Source organism: Microtus ochrogaster, chromosome X (assembly GCF_000317375.1).
Source record: "Microtus ochrogaster isolate Prairie Vole_2 chromosome X, MicOch1.0, whole genome shotgun sequence".
NCBI lineage: Eukaryota > Metazoa > Chordata > Mammalia > Rodentia > Cricetidae > Microtus > Microtus ochrogaster.
The window spans coordinates 23402096-23423984 of NC_022026.1; the positions used below are offsets into that span (position 1 = coordinate 23402096).

General features: G+C 42.9%; 1 protein-coding gene across 1 annotated transcript; it reads right to left on the reverse strand.

Annotated features, from left to right (window-relative positions):
• Nucleotides 1-14851: 14851 nt before the first annotated feature.
• Nucleotides 14852-20939, reverse strand: Awat1 (acyl-CoA wax alcohol acyltransferase 1). Its single transcript, XM_005358611.2, has 7 exons — nt 20864-20939; nt 19710-19817; nt 19374-19444; nt 18055-18259; nt 17086-17257; nt 15213-15412; nt 14852-15006 (listed from the first exon to the last, which is right to left on the reverse strand). Exons 1-7 carry the CDS (start codon nt 20937-20939, stop codon nt 14852-14854), a joined length of 987 nt encoding a protein of 328 aa, XP_005358668.1.
• Between the last annotated feature and the right edge of the window lie 950 nt (nt 20940-21889).

Sequence of the window (21889 nt, forward strand, 5' to 3'; positions counted from 1 at the left end):
GGAGCCGGGGGAACTCAATCCCGAGCCTGAGAGTTAAGAATTTCTGGGCTGGCTTTCATGAGAAGGGAAATCTATTTTCAGCCTCTTTTCCTAGGAAATCACCTTAGGGCCTATGGGTCTTCTGAGTCAGACCCCAGCCTTTGCTGCCCTCTCTGGTCTCCAAGTCTGGTCTACCCTACTTATCTACCGATACCAAGTTCTGATTGGCTTCTATGTGTTCTCTCTGTCTCTGGATAGTAGGGGAGGGAGGTGCTAGGCTAAAGAGTAAGGCAGCTTAATCTTCATGCCCCTCTGCCCTCCTTTCCAGCCTTTACAGGGATTCTCTCCCTTGGAACACAACAGTTCTTCTATTAGTAGTAAATTATTGACCTTTTTTTTTAAATTGTCGCCAGGTTCCCACTCCTAAGGCCACAGCCCCCTTGCCTGTCACCTGTCCTACCTAAGATTATTCTCTTCAAGCTCCTCCATTGTCAGGCCCCATAACTCCAAGCTGCTTAGTCAAGACTAACTTCCTGGACTTTACAGATTGCTACTATGTCCCTCTAGCCTAGAACTAGCTACAGAGACCTGGGTGGCTTTGAACTCAGAGATCGCCTGCCTTTTTGCCTCTCTGAGTGATGGGATTAAAGACGTATGCCACCAAGACTTTATTTTTCTTTGTCTTTTTTAGTTACTTCCATTACTGATTTTATACTTTACACTGATTTTATATCATTTTAAAAAGCCATAAGCACTCATACCTTAATCTTGGCGCCTCATCTTGCTGCTCTTCTGTTTGTCTCTACTCAATTCCAGCACTGCATTTCCAGGAAGAGAGCTCTACACCCCTCTTACTCACGGATTGCTCCAAACTCTCCAAACTGCATGGCCTCCCGCTCTGCTGCTCTCAGAACACAAATTACATCTTTGGCAAGAATTTTAATGACACACACACACACACACACACACACACACACACACACACACACACACACATTACTTTTATCCATCTTTGACCTCTCTACTCCACTTGACTCTGTTGCATGTCTTTTATAGTTGTTTAAAACATAAAAAGAACACTTCAAAGGTCTCACTGTGACAACACTGAAGGAGATGTGGAGAGAAAAGATTCACCTATTTCACAACCCTATTTTCACTTTTCAGACTTCATGTTTTCTTGATTTGTATTCATGTACTGTAGAGGTGTAACCACAGTGTATAAAAGTCTGTTTTTAGGGTATTATGGTATGATAGACTATAATCCCAAGAGCTGATAGTAGAGGCAAGAGGGTCATAAGTTTGAAGTCAATCTAGGCTATGTAGTGAGACCCTATCTCAAAACAAATAAGTATAATCTTCTCTTATTTTAAACTCTCTCCTTTCCCGTGTCGATGCAGTCTTTCATGCTTATTATTTCAATAGCTATATAAAACTACTCCCATTGGTAGATTATATCTTATTAGACTCTCCCTTGCTATTGAACATTTAGGTAGCTCAATTTTTCTGTGCTTTGAATATCTTCCTGTTTGTGGCTTTTTTTCTTCTTGGCAATTCTGTGTCGAGTCTAGTACAAGCTCTCAGGAGTAAGATTACCAGACCAAAGAGCATGAACGTTTGTATGGATTGTGATTTTTCAAAATGACTGCATACATTTTTACTGTCACAATGATATACGGCTATCCTCGTCCCACTGCAGTTCCAGCATCAGCCTTTATAGGAAATCTTTCTGGATGGTAAACATTCAATTTGTTAATTTCACTTCTTTGCCTCCTTATGGCACTGAACACGTTCTCTTGTGTTTATTATTCGCATCATTCTTCAGCTATTTTAGTGGTGAGCTTCTATTGAAATGTGATAATTATTTAATATGTGTATTGTCATTGATCATATTTGACATATTTAACTCATTTATTATAATGCTTTATTTCCTCATTCCCTTCCCTGGATTTAGAGTCTCTTTCCTCCTGCTTGTCCTTCATTACTTCTCTCTTTGCTGTCATCTTCTTGTCTGACTCTCAACATGTGGGGGTTATCTAATCCTTTCTCGCTTCGCAGACTGGTGAGATCCTCTGGCAGAGAACAAATAGCAGGTGGCTATGATTTGATTTAGTTGACTTCTGGTCCTTGAGAAAACCTCACAGGTCACACAGGGCTGGGGTTCCCCTTCATTTTCCAGTTGAAGAAACAGACCCAGTGAGGTGTCATGCCTGTGACTTTCTACACAATGGCAGGAAGAAACTAGACCCTGGACGGGTTCCCACGACTCCTTTCATTCTCCCATGCCAGCTTGGTGTTAGGCCAGACCTTTGTCCCTCTAAACCTCAATTGCCTATTGGATAGGTTCACTTAGATCTTCCACTGCTTCTAACCCATAATATACAAAACGAAACCACCTGAACCAGTTCCCCTACTCGTCTTGCTCATTTCTTTTTTCTTCTTTTTTTAAAATTTATTTATTTATTAAAGATTTCTGCCTCCTTCCTGCCACCGCCTCCCATTTCCCTCCCCCTCCCCCAATCAGGTCCCCCTCCCTCATCAGCCCAAAGAGCAATCAGGGTTCCCTGACCTGTGGGAAGTCCAAGGACCGCCCACCTCCATCCAGGTCTAGTAAGGTGAGCATCCAAACTGCCTAGACTCCCCCAAAGCCAGTACGTGCAGTAGGATCAAAAACCCATTGCCATTGTTCTTGAGTTCTCAGTAGTCCTCATTGTCCGCTATGTTCAGAGAGTCTGGTTTTATCCCATGCTTTTTCAGACCCAGGCCAGCTGGCCTTGGTGAGTTCCCGATAGAACATCCCCATTGTCTCAGTGTGTGGGTGCACCCCTCGCTGTCCTGAGTTCCTTGCTCATCCTCCCCCTCCTTCTGCTCCTGATTTGGACCTTGCGATTTCAGTCCGGTGCTCCAATGTGGGTCTCTGTCTCTGTCTCCTTTCATTGCCTGATGAAGGTTAATATTCAGGATGATGCCTATATGTTTGTCTTTGGATTCACCTTCTTATTTAGCTTCTCTAGGATCGCGAATTATAGGCTCAATGTCCTTTATTTATGGCTAGAAACCAAATATGACTGAGTACGTCCCATGTTCTATTCATGACATCTTTCTTAAATTACCTAGGCTCTAAAGCTTCTGGGAAAATTCATTCTTTTCTCTTCCTATCTCCAAGTTCTGACATTGCTTTTTTTTGCCAGTTGTAATTGGCCTTCTTTTATGGTCCCAATGCTACCCTTCTAATATTGACTCTTTTCATGTTCTCCCTGACTGAATGTCATAGGTTTCTGGATAGTCCTTACCTCTTGCCTCCTTTTACACAAATGCACATTGTCAGCTCAATCTGTCCAACACTTCTCTCAAAGTCTTTGATAATTTTTTATTGTCTACAAGTGAAAATAATTTAGGCAGAAATTCAAGAAGGTTTTATAAATCTTCTATTCTCCCTCTATACAAATGTCTCTTCTCTAGGTTTTTGTGTTTGTTTGTTTGGTGTGTGTGTGTGTGTGTATCTTGGGACAGAGCCCACGGTCTTGCAATTGAGCTATGTTTCTAAATTTCTCTAGGTAAATAGGTCTCTTGTTTTCTCTCTCTGGATGATACTTGCACTTTCTTACCTCTGGACTTTCATTGTTTCTGTTCTCTTTACTGAAATACCACCCCCCAAGTTGTCCTCTTTTAAACTTTTTCCCATGGGCCAGGCTTAGGTCTCAGAGACTTTCTCTGTTGATTCTTAACCAACAGTGATCTTTCTGATGTTGTCTTCTGTAATTACTGTCCACAGCAGTCAGTTAGCACCTTTAACATTTCTTGACATCACGGACACTATTTTGAATTATAAGTTAATTCTTCATGCATTCTTGGCTTGTGTACCCCACCTATAAACCCCTTGAGTTAATGTATTATAAAGGAAAGGACACAAGACTGGGGATCAGGACGCCCAAGTTTGAGCCTTGAATCTGGAAATGGGACTCAAGTGTGTCACCTTAGATGAGTCATTCAAATTCTTTGAGCCATAATTTCATCATCTATGAAATGGAGATCGTAATCTCAGTTTTGTGTAATACTTCAGGTTACAGTGAGGCTGTGCAGAGCTAAAGTGCTAAGCAAATATCAGTAGCTGTTATCATCTCATTCTATTTGTTTAATAAATGGTGCTTAATAAATATTTAAAGTATGATTACATGCTAGCAATTCAGTTTGTTGTTTCTCTTCCTGGATACTGTCCACTTTAAGATGCTTACATGAATCTCAAAGAATCAAAGAGCCAGCTGGGTTGAGCATTTAAAAAAATGTTTGGAGTGGAAGTAGTCTATCCAGACTCTCTCATATTTTGCTGTGTGGGTTCCTTGGCCCATGTATAAAGCTAGCCTGAATGAGAGGAGAGGTGGTAAAGCTGACCTTTCCGCTTTCCCCATAGTTTATATCCTTCATGCTATCATTTCTAGCTGACTAGGCAAAGTTAGCTGATCTCTTGGCGCTTCAGTTTTCTCATTGCTAAATTAGGGTAGGAATGCCTAGTTGGCAGGGCTGTGATGAAGAATCCATGCAATCATAGCGAATGAAGAGCATCACTTGCAGTTCCTGTTGGTGAGACCCCTTTTCAATAGTTTTCAACTTTAACAAAACCAGATGAGCATCCCAAGATCTAGATTTTGATCTCACTCTGCCTAGAAGTGATATGTAAGAGCTTGACAAACATAAGCCCTTGTGGGAGCCGGAAGGCTAAAAGCTGCTCACTGAAGGCTAACACTAGTGATGAGCTGGAAGGAAGCAGATCCCGCTTCTGGCATCAAGGGAGTTTTCAAAAGAGAGATTTATAACTAATTTTAAAAAGATTTGAATCAAAAAGGTTAAGAAAATAAACAGTTGTGTTAAGTGCACAAGAGAATGGAGGAAGTCTAAGAAACTCAGAACTAAAAATAAAAACACTTTATTCTCTGCTGGTTTGGATTTGTGCGCCCAGAACATTAGTCAGTGACATCGATTAAAGAGATCATTCTTAAATAAATTTTCTTTTAAAAAATTTAATTCTTTGTATATATATGCCTCCTGGTGTGTGTGTGTGTGTGTACCTATGAACGCAGATGCCCCTAGAGGCAAGAGGCATCATTGGATTCTCCTGGACCTGGGGTGGTTTTGAACTGCCTCACATGGGTTCTGGGAACTGAACTCAGGGTCCTCTGAAAGAGCAGTACACACTCAACCACCAACCCATCCCTTCATCTCCAAATTTATTATTTAGTCATTTCTATTTATTTAATTTTTTGAGATGGGATCTCACTATGTGGTTTTGGCTGTTCTGGAACTCAATATGTAGAGCAGGCTGAGTATGGACCTCTGCCTCTTGAATGCTGGGATTAAAGGCATGCGCCACCATATTTGGCCTTAAATAAATTTTCTTCATGCTTTGCATAGTCCTCTTCCACCTCAGGTTTCTAAGTTCCTTACTTATTTGCGCAGTCTTCAGAAGAATCCACTGAATAGCAGTGCAGTCTGTAGGCTGAAATTTCCAGCATGAGTTGAGGTGTAGTTTCTCACCAGAAGAAAGTTTTGAAAAAGTATTTGAGTGCAACTAAAGAGCTGGCATATCTATAAGGGACCTTGGTGTGTTTGGTGCCAGAGACAATGTATTTGGGTTACAAAATGGGACAAAGACAAATGATTCGTCCTTGAGTGAAAGTGTAGATTATTAAAAGATAGCGACTCTCTAAGAGAAAGAAGATGAAGTACTTCTTGGGGGTTGACTGATTATCACCATTAATTCTGTACTATTGGGGTCCTAATCATGTTCTTGGATCTATTCAAGAGAAGAAAAACAATTCGATGTGTTTGGGAAACTCAGGAGAGAAGCTAAGCGGAGCACCAGGGTGATGGCACCTGCTCAATTTGTGTTATTCTCAATGATATTTAGCTTAGTGCTCATTGTAAATCACACTTTTTTTTTTTATTACACAATAGCCTTCTACTTCCAACAGCAATAAGATATTATTCTGGTTCCGGGGAGATTCCTTTCCAGAGGGTAGTCATTATTTTTGATTTCTGACAATTTAAGGTATTATGATTTGACTTTTGAAAAAAAGTTATTGTCTTTATCCTTTTTTTCTAATGAAACTTCCCAAAGAACTTTTTCCAGGATAGTAATAGGTGCTACTATGCTTTTAAGTGTATGAGTTAAACAATTGTAAACACGTCTCTTCACTGCTAGATTTATTAAGAATCATAAATCTCTTTTCCTATGTTTTTGTTTTTGGTTGTTTTTTTTTTCAAGACAAGGTTTCTCTGTAGCTTTGGTGCCTATCCCGGAACTAGCTCTTGTAGACCAGGCTGGCCTTGAACTCCCAGAGATTCGCCTGCTTCTGCCTCTGCCTCCTGAGTGCTGGGATTAAAGGCGTGCGCCACCACCGTCCGGCTAAGAATCATAAATCTCATAATGCCCGTTGTTGTGAATTCCAACGAAGAAGGGGCTATGCATATATACGAGACTGGGAAATTATAAAGAAAGGGGTTCGGTTTGGCTTAGACTGTGACACTGACAAAGGAGCTGGGCTGCTGCTACTTCCGGTACAAAATATGAGGGCAAGCAGAGGCATAACAATGCAAAGCAGAAAAAGAAGCCTAGCTTTATAGCAATATACTCTCAAGTTAATAAAGCCAGCTGCTTAAAAATTAAGTCATTCCTTTTTAATGACCTAATCATCCCTTAAAGATACTACCACCTTTCAAGACTTTTATATTGCAAAGAAAATTGAGTGTAAGTTTTGAAGGTAAAAACCACATTAGAACACAGAATACATTTTTCTCTGAGCTTGTTAAGCATGGCAACTTTTATTCCCCACAGCACATCCCAAGAAACTGCCGAGATAGTCAGTGCTTCTCTAAGGAGGGAGACCTACTGAAACCAGTAAACCAGAAGATATAAGTTGTCCTATGGCTCCAGCTCCTCTAGATTTCTTTCTTTCCACTATGAGCAAGTACATAGCAAAGAAAAAGAAAAGAAATGACCTGGTCTAGTGGTACAGGCCTGGAATCCCAACTTCACAGGAGGCAGAAGGATTACCAAGTTCAAAACCTGCTTAAGCCACAGACTGAGATCCAGTCAGTAAAACCTTGTCTCAAGACAACAAAATAAACAAGGGTACAACTAGAATATTTGCTTCGCGTGTATGAGGTTCTATTGTAGTAAACCCCCAGAACTGGAGATGATGGGAGAAGAAAGTTGTAATTTATATATTATTTATTTATTTGCAGTGGGAACTCATGCCTAGTTCTGTAAAACTGGTCAAGAGCCTTTGGTTGGAGAAGTCATGGGCCCTAATGGGAAATTTACTACCACTGCTTTGCTGACTAGCCAGGCTTGCCTTCCAAATACTCAAGAGAACCCTTAGAACTGCTCGTTTTGCCATCTTGCCAGTTCTATGTTTATCCTTTTGACTGCAAAATGGTCACTCATCTTTGAAGAGTTTTGTGTTTTGCACAGGAGGAAAGGAATGTTTTAGTCACATTTGTCTGTCTGAAACCAAATTAATTACCTAAAAGAACAGCCCCAAGGAGCAAAGACTTATTTTAGCTACCGGTCCTTGGCTCTGTTGATTCTGGAAACAAGGTGAGTCAGAATAGCACAGTAGTGGGAGTATGTGAAGGAAGATATTCACCTCGTAGGGAGAAAACAACAAACAAAGCAAAAAATAAATAAACAGTTGTGCCAGTAGAATGGACGCTGCCTGGAACCATAGCTCCCAGGATGCTAAAGCAAGAGGATGTGCATAGGAGTCTAGCCTCCCTACACAGGGAGCTGGAGGTTAGACCTGGGTTACATAGTAAGACCATGTGTCAATAGAAAAGAAAGAAAACAATTTGGACTTTAGGCTTCCTTCCTCTTTTAAAAATATTTGTTTGTTTGTTTGGTTTTTCAAAACAGGGTCTCTCTCTGTGTACCCTGGCTGTCTTGGAACTCACTCTGTAGACTCATGCTGGTCTCAGACTCAGAGATCTGCCTGCCTCTGCCTCCCGGGTGCTGAGATGAAAGGCGTGCATCACTATCTTTCAGCTCAGGCTTCTATTCTTTCTGCTTTCAGTGATACAATTCATTTCCAAGGTATTTGAGCCCAGTGCCTCATGTATACGAAGGAAGCACTCTACCACTGAGCTATATTCCCAGTCCGTTTTGCCTTTTGAATGCTTTATTTTGAGATAGGGTCTCATTCAAATGGCCTGTCAGGATTTGAACCTGTGGTTTTCCTGCCTCAGCCTCCTGAGAAGTTGAAATCACAAGCCTGTGCCACCAGACAGAGTTTTGTTTTAAGGCCTGGGGATTGAACCTGGAGCCTTGTGCATGCTATGCACCTGCTTTCTCACCGAACCACATCCCAGTTCCCTTTGTGCTTTGATTTTGAGATAAATTCTTACTAAGTTGCCAGTGATAACTTTGAGTTTAAGTCTGTAGCTCAGGTAAGCCTTAAATTACAATCCTCCTGCTTCAGCCTCTGGCATAGCTGGGATTACAGGCCTATGCTACCAAGCCCGGCTAGGTCATTAATTCTTTATTATATGCACCTCAGATTTTCTTTCTATTTAGAATCATGTTTATAACTGCTTACTATGTTTTCTAATTCAGATACCTGGTTGACAAAAGACAGATGAGGATGGTCCAACTCTAAAGCCATTTGCTTTCCTTGACTTTAACCTGGAGTTTCCATCGGAACAAATAGTGCCGATCTTCAACTTTGTCACCAATTCTTGGCATATGGCAATTTGATTTTAAAATTGTTTTTTTTTTTAAATTTTGATTTGTGAAGACATTGCCAAACCAATAGGTCTGGCTTGTGTAAGTTTTAATTAGCACTAAATTCTACCACTGGCAAGATGGTTTAGTGAGTAAAGGCTCTTTCAAGTCCAATGACCTGAGCTGGATTCCCAGAACACGTATGGTTGAAGGAGAGAACCAAGCACGTTGTTGCCTTCTGACTTTTATAAGTGCTCGGTAGTGTGTACCATCTCCCTACTCCTACCCCACAAATAAATAAAATGTAAGAAAATAAAATTTCAAAAACGTAAGAATTAAAATACATCTTTAAAATTACAGAGTTTTGTTATCTAATTGTAAAGCCTTGGTTTCTCAGTATAATGAAGCAAAGTCCTTATCGCAGAAGAACCAGACGATATAGGCAAGCAAAACAACCTGATTAAGTAGGCAATGCTTTCTTAGGGTCAGGAAATCATAATCATGTAAAATAACTTGATAATTAGGCTTCATTATACATTTTTAAAATTGCTGCAGGCAACTTGTTAGTACAGAAGAATTCTGAATAATCATGAGAAGGCAGGAGCTGGGTGCTCCATTCTCTGATGTTAAGCATGTGTGGGAACTTCTTTCCTGGGTACAGTATGGGAAAAGCAACTTTTCAAAGAAGAAACTTGATAGATGCTGTTTCAGCCGGTGATCACAGTCAGTATCAGCATGGATGCTTGTTGATTGTATTCATTCCAGATATTATGTGATAAAAATAGCTTCCTGCCTCTTTTGTCTTTCTCTTTAAAACTCTTTTTTAAATTTTTTCTTTTTGTTATTATATTTTTATTTTTAAAACAAATTTTAACTTTAAATATATTTTGACCATATTCCTCCCTTTCCCTGAGTCCTTCCAGACCCTCCCCCTACCCACCCAACTTTTTTTTCTTCCTCAAAAAGCAAACAAAATCCCAATACAACAACAAAACTCCCTAAAACCAAGAAAACAAAATAGAAACATCACCCAAAAAGAAAAGAAAGGAAAAAAGAAAAACAACTGAACTGCAACCAAATGAAAGAACATGAGACCTGTCCCAGATTGGAAGAACATGAGACCTGTCCTGGAATGAAAGAACACGAGACCTGTCCTGGAATGGTTGACACATGAACATGTGGCTTTCCCTTGAGTGTCACTCATATACCCAGTGTCACTCCATTGGAGAAAACTGATTTTCCCTCTCCCAGCAGATATAAATGACAGCTCAGTTGTTAACCTTACCCTAGTGACTAGGTTTCCATTCATTCACTCATTCCATTTTTATATATAACAAAATAAAATAAGATAAAATAAAACTATCACATAGAAGTTGGACAAGGCAAACCAACAGAAGAAAATGAGCCCAAGAGAAGGCACAAGAATCAGAGACCTACTCATTCCCACACTCAGGAGTCTCATAAGAACACTAAACTGGAATCCGTAATACATACGCAGAGGACGTGGTGCAGACCTGTGCAGGCCTTGTGTGTGTTGCTTCAGTGGCTATGAGTGCTTAAGAACTGTGCTTAGTTGATTTAGAGGGTCTGGTTTTCATGCTGTCCTCCATCCCTTCTGGCTCTTACACTCTTTCTGTCCCCTCTTCCGCAGGGTTGCCTAAGCTTTTATTTTTGAGTCCTTAAAACTCATTCTCCAGTGTGGCATGAACATGGATTGAGGAAAGCCCACAAAACCGCAACCCCATGCAAAGAACTACAGGCAACCAAGAAATGCTGAGAGTGGAGGAAATAGTCTTCCCCAGGGAAGAACACATCAATTTTTTAATCGAACACCAAATAGCCAGCCTGAATGTGTATATATATATGACATCGTATACACTGAGCTGGATGTATTTATGTATTTAGGAATATATGCATGTATATAGCAACAATGAAAAAAGATGCTACATATTTGAAAGAAAGCAATAAAGGCTATGTGGAAGGAGGAAAGAAAAAGGGAAATGGGTAATTATATCATTATCTCAAAAAATTAAAAGGCTATTTTTAAATATAATTTTTAAAAGGAGGAAAAAATAGACAAACTCCAATAGAGGGCAATCCTATAATCTTCTTGGCCAGTACTTTCCAAAACTTTCAAAATCATTAAAAACAATGAATGTCTAAGAAATTGTCCTTACCAAGAGGAATCACATGTAATGTGGTATCCTGAATGGGGTTCTGAAGCAGTAAAATGTCATTATATAAACGTGCAAGAAAGTTGAATGGAGTGTCGTTAATAATGATGGATTAATATGGATACTTTAATTGTAACAACTATACCGTAACAACATAATATGCTAACATCAAGGGAAGCTAAGCACAGGGTGTATGAGAATGATGTACTAGCTTCAGTTTTCAGGGGCTTTTTTTGAGATAGAGTTTTCTGTGTAGCCCTGACTGTCCTGGAACTCTGAGGACCAGGCTAGCCTCGAACTCAGAGATCATCCTGCCTCTATCTCCTGAGTGCAGATATCAAAGGTATGCACCACCACTGTCTGTCCAGATTTTCAGTTTTTATCTAAATTATTTTGGGTAATTGTATTAATTGCTTTTCTATTGCTGTGATAAAGCCCTATGTTCAAGGCAACTTATAAAGCATTGAATTGGGCTTATGGCTCACAGTTTCAGAGTGTTAGAGCCCATGATGATAAAAGGCAGCCAGCGCAGCAGGTGAGAGCTCACACCTCACAAGCAGGAGGCAGAGAGAGCACATGGGAGTGACAGGACATTTTTGAAGCCTGGCCCCATGATGCACCTCTTCCAACAAGGCCAAATCTCCTTATCCTTCCCAAACAGTTCCACCAAGAATTCGAACATATGGGCTTATGGGGGCTATTTTCATTCAAACCACCACCACAATAAAGTCCAGAGAGCCCAAAAAATTCTTTATCAAAAGAGACTACTAATTCTTGAATAGATACATGTATGGGATCTATTATATATGCATACACATTTTAATTAGTTACTTCTTTTTTTTTAATTAGTTACTTCTTTTACTTCTTAAGTTTTAAATTAGGAATAGCCTTAATTCCCCCCATGATCATTAAATACAGATAGCCTTGCTTCCAAGTTGTGACAGTGGTACTTTTCTGGAAAATTCTATTTTCATTATTACTCTGCCATGTTGAAGAGTTTGAATCTCATACTGTAGATATCATTACTTAGAGGAAACCTGAATGTCCCATGAAGCTTTCATAGGTGTTGTTTTATTTAAGGGTTCTGTCTCCAGATAAGTTTATAGGATGCTGAACACTCACTCCCCTTGGGAAAATCACAATGAACAGACTCTCTTTCAACTCCACCTGCCCCCATGACCTGCCTAAGGACCGGGTGTCTTGCACCTGCCTTCTGGATTCCACATTAGTGCATCTCTCACCCTCCAGGAGAGCAGCTTCCTCTGGTAATTAACACGCAGACTCACAACTGATCAGGATTCGAGAAGTGAGAGGCTATGGAGTGCTCAGCTCTAAATGGGCCATGCATATCCAGTCCCTGTGCCCTAAGGCTCAGAGGTCATTGTGGAAGAGGAGGCAGAAAGATTGCAAGAGCCTGAGGAGGTGGATGTCTACAGAGAATCAATGCTTTTGTACATGATAGGAGAGTTACACATATGAACAGTTCTGACGGCATGCATGTACAAACTTAAGCCAAACAAAACCCCAGCATGGAGGTGGGAGTTGGGCATGAAGTCCTGCCTCTACCTGAGGAGTTATTGGTAATTGACAGCTGTCAAGAAAAAGAAGAGTTAGGTTTTTTTTTAAGGGCATGGGGCCTGGTAGGTCTAACATGCTCCAATAGATGACCACACACCCAGGAATATATAGGATTTGCTTATGGGACTTGATGGTTTAAAACAATGAGGACACAAAGTTGGGTGGATATGGAATGGGGTAAGATCTTGGAGTAGATGTAGAAAGGGATGAATATAATCAAGACACAATGTATGAAATTCTCAACAAATTAATAAAAATCTTTTAAAAGAAAATTACTATGTCCATTAATGTTCTAAACTTTAGAGCTAAAGTCTAAAGACTCTAAAAACACTTCAGTAAGTATATCTATCTACTCTAGCACCTCCCAAGCTCGTTTTTACTATTATCTTCTGTTCAGTAATTATTAGCATCTAAGAGCATTAGTGGTACCCAGAGAATAAGTTAGAGTATATTGGTAGGGCCATTGTAGAAGCAAGAAACAATTTTAAGTAAAGGATGACTAATCGGATTTAAGATTCAGCAAGGTAGCCTGATTTCCGGAAGGATTGACTAGAGCAGATTTTCCTAGAAGGAATAGCAATAGTCAATGAATTTTGGTAAAGCCTTTGTATAGATTATGGTAGTAGGGGAGAGGAGGAGCTTGTTGGATTAAGAAAAGGTAGCAAATTTGATATGATTTGGGGATACAATGGGAATTTGGAGGAAGGTGATGACTTGCTTGGGACAGGGATGAGTGGAAGGTGTTTGTTGGGGACTGGGAAATTGGATCCATTTGACTATTGCTTACAAGGGAAGTCTGGGTTAGAAATAGACCCAAAATTATGTAAAATAAGAGAAGGTGGAACAGTTAAGAGTCAAGCAAAGGCAAAAAGAAAAGAAATTCAAATGGGCCCTTAACTTTGGGGTATGTGGTGAATTTGAAAATGTGTCTTATTTTTGTCTGGATGTATGTGGCTTTGCGAGTGTGAGTGAAGGGCCGGAGGAGGCCAGAAAAGGGTGCTGACTTCCCTGGAGCTGGAGTTCCAGGTGCCTGTGGAGTAGTAGCCTAATGCGGGTTCTGGGAACCAAATTTGGCTTCCTCTCTCTCTGCAAGAGCAACATGTACTCTTAACCATGGTGCTATCTCTCCAGGCTCTCCAAGTGCCTCTTGCTGTTTTTTTTCTGAAGTAAGAGACATCTTTGTTTTTATTTCCTCCTTTAAACTTCCCACAGTTCAGGAGCTGCAGATGGCAGCATGAAACACAGGTATCCTGTTCCCATGTACTTAGCATGTTCTAGGCCCTGGATTCCATTCCTAGCACACATAAGCCAGGTGTGGTGGCACACTCACGTAATCTCAGCATTTTGGAGATAGAGGCAGGAGGATAAGAAGTTCAAGGTCATCCTCTGACACCTAGCAAGTTTGTGGGCAGCCTGGGCTATGTGAGATAGCATCTCAAACAAACAAAAAACAACAACAAAAAAACCCCAGGAAAATAAAACAGAGTACAACTTTTAGAAAGAAAAAAAAAACTCTAGATAGAATTTTGTAATGATTAAGATAGCCTGGGACCATTTCAAGGCGAACAAATGTGAAACACTTATGTCAGTGGAGAACTGATCTCGAGTAAGGCACCTTTTGTCTGTCTAAAATCACGCTTGGCAGTGGTGAGGAAGGAAGCCTTTGTATTTGAGGACAGAAGATAATTTTTAAAATTGTACATGAATATTTGTAACCGCACTGTTCATAGTAGCTGAAAAGTGGGACAAAAGAGTTGTCCTTCCGCTGATGGCGGGATCAACAAAACGCGGGTCATCCTTAATAGACCGTTATTCAGCCACAGAGAATGGAACCTTGAAAATACACTGAAAGAAAGAAGCCAATCATGAAATAACACATGCCATTTTGTTCCATTTCTAGGAAATACTCAGACTGGCACAGCCTTAGGGACAGCAGGCAGTGACTGCGGTGTGTACTCGGTTTCTAGCGGTGCTTGAAAGAATCCCAAAACAGCTGGCGGTGGTCGTTGTACAGCTGTCTGGAGATACTAACCACTGCTGGACTTGGCACGTCAAACAGGCTAAATTTATGGGATGCAAAGTACATATTAATTTAAATGTTTTATTAAGATTTTTAAAAACTGGAGTGGTAACTGCTTGGTCATTGTTTGAGTCCTTCAGGATCTAGGTTTTCAAGTTCAGCCAAGGCCCGAGACTAGAAGGGCCTCAGGATGTACCCCTCTGAAGACTGAGGGGGTGAAACTCCTCAGGGACAACTCCTGTGGGGGTGTGGGCAGGGGCAGTACTATTGTCAGAAAGGAACTCTTAATGTCCACTCGCTGAGCATGCACACAGCCTCCTTCATCTTCCTTTCCCAGGACTCTCTGATTCTCTCCAAAGCAGGTGCTCTCAAGGGGAGCCTGTTCAATCACAAGAGAAGCAGCTTCTGGGTGTTGGAGCAGCCGTGCTGGACTTTATGCTGGTCAAACAGCTTGTGTAGGGCATCCATGTAGAGCGCATGGTATTTGTTCACCATCTCTGGGCTCGGGTTTTCAATACGGGGCAGGGGCAAAGGCTCCCCAACTGTCAAAAGAGATAAAAAAAACCCAAGAGTGAACGTGCCAGAACCCTCATTTTTTTCCACCCTCCTCTCCTTTCTAGGGCCACTCCTGTCAGTTCTCAGCTTCCCCCACTCTGCTGCCCTCTTATTTGGTGGAGGAGGGGTAAGATGCAGCTACATAGATGGGAGAAAGAGCTTAGATGGCCCCGAGGCTGAGAGCAGCACTCACCTATAGTGACAATGGGCTTGTGGTATGGTAGGAGTCCCAAGGAACCTTGATTGAAGCCTTGTCCATAAAAGACACAGAAATAGAAACCAAAGATCCGGCGGAAGAAGCTTTGGAACTTGTACATCCAGCTCTCCTCATGAAACAGCACTTGGTCATATACCTCAGTTTCTCCAAACGTGAAAGTAGGGACCAGATGAGCGCTGTAGGAAAATCTTCATTTCTCAGACACAGGCTATTGTGGAAACCACGCTGGAAGGACTTTTAAGGCCAGGCACTCTTCCATTAAGATGCAGTGCTAGAGGCCTAATTCATTCTTTTTGCACTTTACAGGGTCCCCTATTTGGTATGCCCTGTCTTGAGAATTTCCAGGACAATGAGAGTATTAACTCCAGCCTAGATTCCCAAGGCAAGACACAGAGATCCAGACAGGAAAGAAGAGGTTGGAAGAGACCCACATGGTGACCAACTTCCAGTGGGTGTCGAGAATGAAACATCTAACTTTCTGTTCTAGAAATCACAGGATACGGGTAATGTGGATATATACGCATATTTGAAATGCCCCTCCCCAAGGAGAACAATCAGAAGGTAGTCTGTCTGTCCTTGGGTCATGGGACTGGAGTATTGTTTCTTTTCTAAAGGCCACAAGAGCCCACTGTGAACAGTGGATGCTTTAGGGAAAAAACAAAACAAAACAAAAAAACTAAGGCTCCTTACAGCCCATATCTGAAAAAAAGAGAACACAGCGATTTGGTATGTGTTACCTGATTGGTTCTTCATAACACAGAGGACATGGTGGGGAAACCAGAGCCCAGGTCCATAAAAGAGAAGACCATACAGGCAGCCAGAGAGTAGCAGGTCCTAGACTAGAACCCAGGTCTCCTGACCAACTTAGAGCTCTCCCTGTATATTATAGTCTGGACTGGTAGGCCACTGAGGGAAGGTTATTTAAAGACAGGTTTGTGTCCTCCCTACGTATGCAGCAGACAAGTGCCCCTGTGTCCAGTGAACTAGACCACTGGACTGGTAGGCTCCCGATCACTCCAGACACCAGCTCCCTTTTTCCTTCCTTTCCCAAGACAGTGCACTTAACATTTAACAACCCACCCCCATGTGTGCAAGGTACATGGTAGGTATTTTATGACTGAATTCATTCATAACTCACTGGACCTGGGGGCTTAGATCTATAATCGAAGCTACTCATGAAGCTGAGGCAGGAGGATCATGGAGCTGTGAAGCCTAGTCATCCCATGCAGGAGGAACAACCATCAGTAGCTGTATCAGGAAGATGAAGATCCCAAGGCTCAAAATGCAGTCCCAATATATATGGTAAGCCACACAGCCAGCGATATTATTATTAATTATTATTATTATTATTATTATTATTATTATTATTATTATTATTATTATTACTTATCTGGCGCTGGGATGGAACCTAGAGTCTCACGCATGTTAGACAGTTGCTCTACCACAGAACTACAGTTCAAGCCTCCTGGAGCCAGGATTTTCAATCAGGCTCCAGACTCCAGCTCTTCGCATAAACCCATTGTTTTGTAGTGTGCCTTGCACTTACTATCCACAGACAAATGTGAACTATCTGCTAGTCACAGAGAAATGTGGACTTAATTGACTTTAGCCTGAGTCTAACTGCCCTGGACATTGTACTATAGTTCGTGGCCTGATTTCCTGGGAACTGGTGCAACTCACTGAGAGGAAGCGGATGGCCTAAAGCTTAAAAAAAAAACAAAAAACTACAGCCATCTCTCCTACTCAGTCCTAAGTTCCTAGAGGGCAATCTCAAGTGGTACTCAGTTTGCTACAGTCTACAGGGTAATGAGTGGAAAGGGACCCCTACTCCTCCCGTGGGGGGACCTACCCGTGTCGGAGAGCTGTGCGCACAAACCCTTTGCGCTTCTGGAGGAGGAGGGTGGTGGTGTTAGGCACACTCTGCAGGGCCTCTCCTACTCCTCCCACAACGATGCCCACGAGGTTTCCAGTGCCGTGGCTCAGCAGGTAATCGATGGCTGGCTGGCTCACAGAACACACTCCTAGAGAGAAACAAGGGCAGAGCGGGCACAGTCATGAGGAGAGGAGCAAATGCCAGAGAGAGTAGACTGGTTTCTGGGTTCCCATGGTTCACAGGAGGAAAAGCTCAAGGAGATGGGACAGAAGTGTGAGGCAGAGAAGGCAGTAAGCAGAGAGAACACATTTCACTTGAAGGCAAGGTCAATCGGAAGCTACAGCAGGGTGGTTTTTACTGGGAAAAATCCAACTTTCTGAATCACAATTCTGATTCCACCCTTTTCAGTCCATGAATAGCAATACCTATTGTTCATTGAACACATACTCTGTACCAGGTATTATGTTGAACACTTATTTAAGAGATTTGAGAGAATTCTCATTAAATCGTTGTACTAGTTCAGCACTTATTTTTCAGGTGAGGAAGCTGAGTCTGCTAGAAAATTAGCTAATTTGCCTATGATCTTTTTTGTTTGTTTGTTTCTTGAGACAGGGTTTCCAGTAACTATGGAATCAGTCCTAGAACTCATTCTGTAGACCAGGCTGGCCTCGAACTCACAGAGACCCACCTGCCTCTGCCTCCCACGGGGTGCGATTAAAGGCGTGCACCACCACCACCACCCAGCTAGTTTGCATGTGATTTTACAGCAAGCAACAGAGCGAAGATTTAAGTCTGGATAGGTTCACCCCAGGGCATAAGCCTTCACACTGTGATTGTAGGGCAAAGGAACGGTGCAGTGTAGGGAGAAGAGGCTTAACGGGTGCATGGTATGAAGCAGCTACAGTGAAATGGCCCAGAAACTCCAGTGAGTATGATCAGAAGCACCTTTGGCCATGAGGTAGTCCCGAATAATGGGGATCTTGAAGAACCAGGACAGCGTGGCCAAGTGAGGAGTGATGCCTGGGAAGGTCTCCGAGAAGCCTGTGGCCTCAGTGCAGAAGTTGCAGAAGGCGCCGAAGGTCAGGAGACCATGGGGATGGACCCCCATGATGTAGTTGTGTGAAGGTGACAGGTCCTTTGTCTTCCGGATCTGCAACCATGGAAACAAACAGCAGAGAGAGAGAATGAGCACACATGAGGTAACAAGGTGAAGACATGTCAGGGATTTGGGTATTCTCTGAAACAGTTGCCTAACAACAGACAAAGCACACAAGGCTTTCAAGAAGCCTGGACTTTGATCCCCACAGCCCTGGGATGACAAGACAGGATCCAGGGCAACTGGGACTAATGAGCCTCTTCTCTTGCTTGTGGGTTCAAGCAGTTTCAGCCATCGGTATCCAGGAAAGCTTTATGCACATTATCATTTTCTTTGTGCAATGTTGTATTAGATGTCATGACCAGGAAGCTCTGCTTGAGAAAAATCAGGACTCGGACTGAAGGGCTGGCTCAGCAGTTAGGAGCATTTGCTGCACTTGCAGAGGCCCCAGCGCCCATGTGGTTACTCACAACCACCTGTAACTCCAGTTCTAGGGGCTCCAGCGTTCCCTTCTAGTCTCCTCGGGCACTGAATGTATGTTGTTTGCTTACATACATGCTTACGCAAAATGCTCACACACAAGTAAAAAGAAATATATTTTAAAAATACAAACACTGGCCGAGTTTGTCATCGACTTTAAAGATTACCCAGAGGAACCTCAGAGCAGCCTGTCTCTAGACCTCCTTTCTGCGGTGTCCTCCTTTGCCTGCCTCCAGTATCTGCCTGGGTAGCTTTCCGTGAACACTGAAAGCGCCGCTTGGATACTGCCACAGCTATGAAGCATTTCCTGGCTAGCCTTCACCAGACTCACTTCTGTGTCTTGTACCAGATTCTAATTACGCACTTACCCATTCTTGCCATCAGATGTGAGCACCTTGCTCATGAAGAATCACGTTGTTGTTCCTTCTCTGAGGCCCAAACATGTGGTTAGTGGAAATTTTTGAATCGCTTTTGTTAAATTGAATATACTTCCACTCAGCCTGTATCATAAGGCAGGTCGTGCCAAGAGCGTCCAAAATATCCCAGCAAAGTACAGAAGACCATGCTGTAAGCCAGCCAGAGCTGACACTTTGCCAAGATGCCCAGTTTTCTTATGGAGAATGCTAGTTCTTCGATATAATGTCTGCGTTTTGAGTGTTGAGAGGGACACTGGGGAAGGGATACTTACTGTAATAGGGAAATAGTCCCTGATGTGGGTCCAGACATACCAGTTTCTTACCCAGGCTGAACGCCTGCCACCTGAGACAAAAGTGCCAGTAGAGGATGATGTTAGTATTGCTATTCCACACCTCTCAGTCATCCAGGGATTCCCTAGCGCCGTGGAGGACCACGTCTCTGCTACAGAGGTGGGAAAGGAAGACATTCCAGAATAGTTCCAGCTGCCTGGCATTCGAGTCTCTGAGAATTTGGAAGGGAGGTCTGTGGCATGGTGAGTGGGACCCTCCCACAAGCGGGCTTATCGGCTATGGTGGAATATTCTTTTTCCCAGGTTTGCGAGTCCTACCTTGATTTGGAGTCTTCCAGTCCAGGAGTAACCAGACAAAGTAAAGTGTTGGCAGCAGCCACAAGGGTGTGAACAGCAGGCCAAAGAACAATGGCTGCAGGATCCAAACTGAGGGAAGAGTAGGCAAGGCCAGGTTTGTACTGGCAGCAGAACTCAGCCACGCCCATGCTCTGAACCTGGGCTTCAGCACAGTCTCGGTCCCAACATTTATCCTTCGGATTTTTTTTCTATCATCTACCATATGCAATCCCCAGTTCTCCTCCTACCTCTCATCCTGTTCCTCTGACTCCCTGTCTAGTCCCCACTCCTGGACTCTGGCTCTGTGCCTGGAACAAGCTTTTTATCAACTGCTCACATTCAGCTATCATTCCCTCCATGTCTGTCTCCTGGCTCCCTTTGACTCCATCATCCCAGAATCTGTGTTAGGTATGAGTCTACCTTCCTTTGTCCTCATACTCCCCATCTCTTCCTTGACCATTCCCAGCCAACATCCCCATCCGCATACTGTTTCCTCCCCACTGTTCTTGTCCTCTTGCCCATCCAACATTCCTGCCATGGTCTTTCTCTCACTCAATACTACCTCTCCACTCTCAGAGTAGCAAGCTCTATGGCTCAAATGCTGGCTCTAGAGCTGGGCATGTGAACATACAGCTGCAATTCTAGCACTCAGAAAGCTGAGACAAGACAATAATGGGTTAGAGAGCACACTGAACATGGACTTCTCTCATAAAATCCAACCAATGCAGCAACAAAACAACAACAAAGGCCATCAAGAAGACAAACAAAGAAACAAAAGCTCTGCAGGCCCCACTTTTCTAAGCCTACAATGCTAGCTGTTCCCCTGTGCCATTCCATGTTGCAGGAAACTCCTGTAAGCACATTTACAGTCTATAGGTAGTGCAGGTTAAGGAGTGGCTACAATTGGCTGGCACATTCATATCTATTGGGACTGCCCCCAACTCCTGTCTTTTCCCACTGTGCCCTGGGCCTTCATCGCTTCCTTTCCATTCGAGGTACAAGACCCCACGGCTCAACTCTCTAAGTCAATCAAAAGACCAAGAATGAGACTTCCCAAGACCATAAGAACATCCCCCAGGTCTGGCCCTGCCTCCTTGGGTTGGCTTCTTGCTGGGCACTCTTGGTTCAGTACTCACAGATGGCAAGGTAGCTCAAGGGCCACTGCAGAAGGCTCAAACTCTGTAAGTAATCAGACTTCTTAGAGCAAGGCATTATGCCCAGGTGCCTGAGGGAGGTAAGGGTCCCAGAGCCTGTTCCAATGAAGGGTGCCACCAGCCTCTGCAAGCTCACCTAATAGTGACTGATGAGGCTATGAAGAGCTGACACTTGCCCTCTCCCCTCTTTTCCATAACTCCCTCCTCCCACCCACTGTGGAGGCCTGTTCAGTAGCCCTGGGGACTGCCGTCGCAGGTCTAGCCCCGCCCATCACCCTTTGACTCTTTTCTGTGACTATGGGGACAACAGGATGAAGAAAGGAGAGCAGAACAGTCATCCAGCCTAAGTGACAGATACCCAGAAAGGGGGCAACTCTCTCACAGGCCACTCAGGCCACAGGAGGCGTGCACTGCAGGAATTAGCTGGTGGGAGGAATATTCTGAGGGTTCTAGGGTGAGGGACACCTGGACTTGGATTGCTGTTGCCCTCAAGCTACCCGACGCTAGGCTGCGCAGTCTCACACTTTCCCTGCAGGTGCACACCAGTAGAGACTGGAGCACATGCTCGTCTTTGTATTTATTGATAACTCTTGTGTGAACCCAAGCACCAGAAAAACAAACAAACAAAAAACCCAACTATTAACATTTTGTCATGCTCGTTTCATCTCTCTGCTTGTCTGGGAGGAGTATTTGACAGCCACCGTGTGACACCATGCCATGTTGTCACTAAGGCCTTCTTTATGCAGATATAAAACCGCAGATGACTTCTTCGGCAGTGCCACTACCCCGTCACCCTTAACAAATGTACCGATTCCCTAACACTACCTGATGTTCAATACACACGCAAGCGTCTTTCTAGTTAGCTCTAAACAAGATTCCCTGGTTATATTAGGCTATTGTGCCGCTCTCACTCTCTCTTGGTAAAGTAAAACCAGAGACAAAATCACTTAAATAAACGTATGGCTTAATGAATTATTATCTGATAACACCAGGCAGCCACCGTTAGGT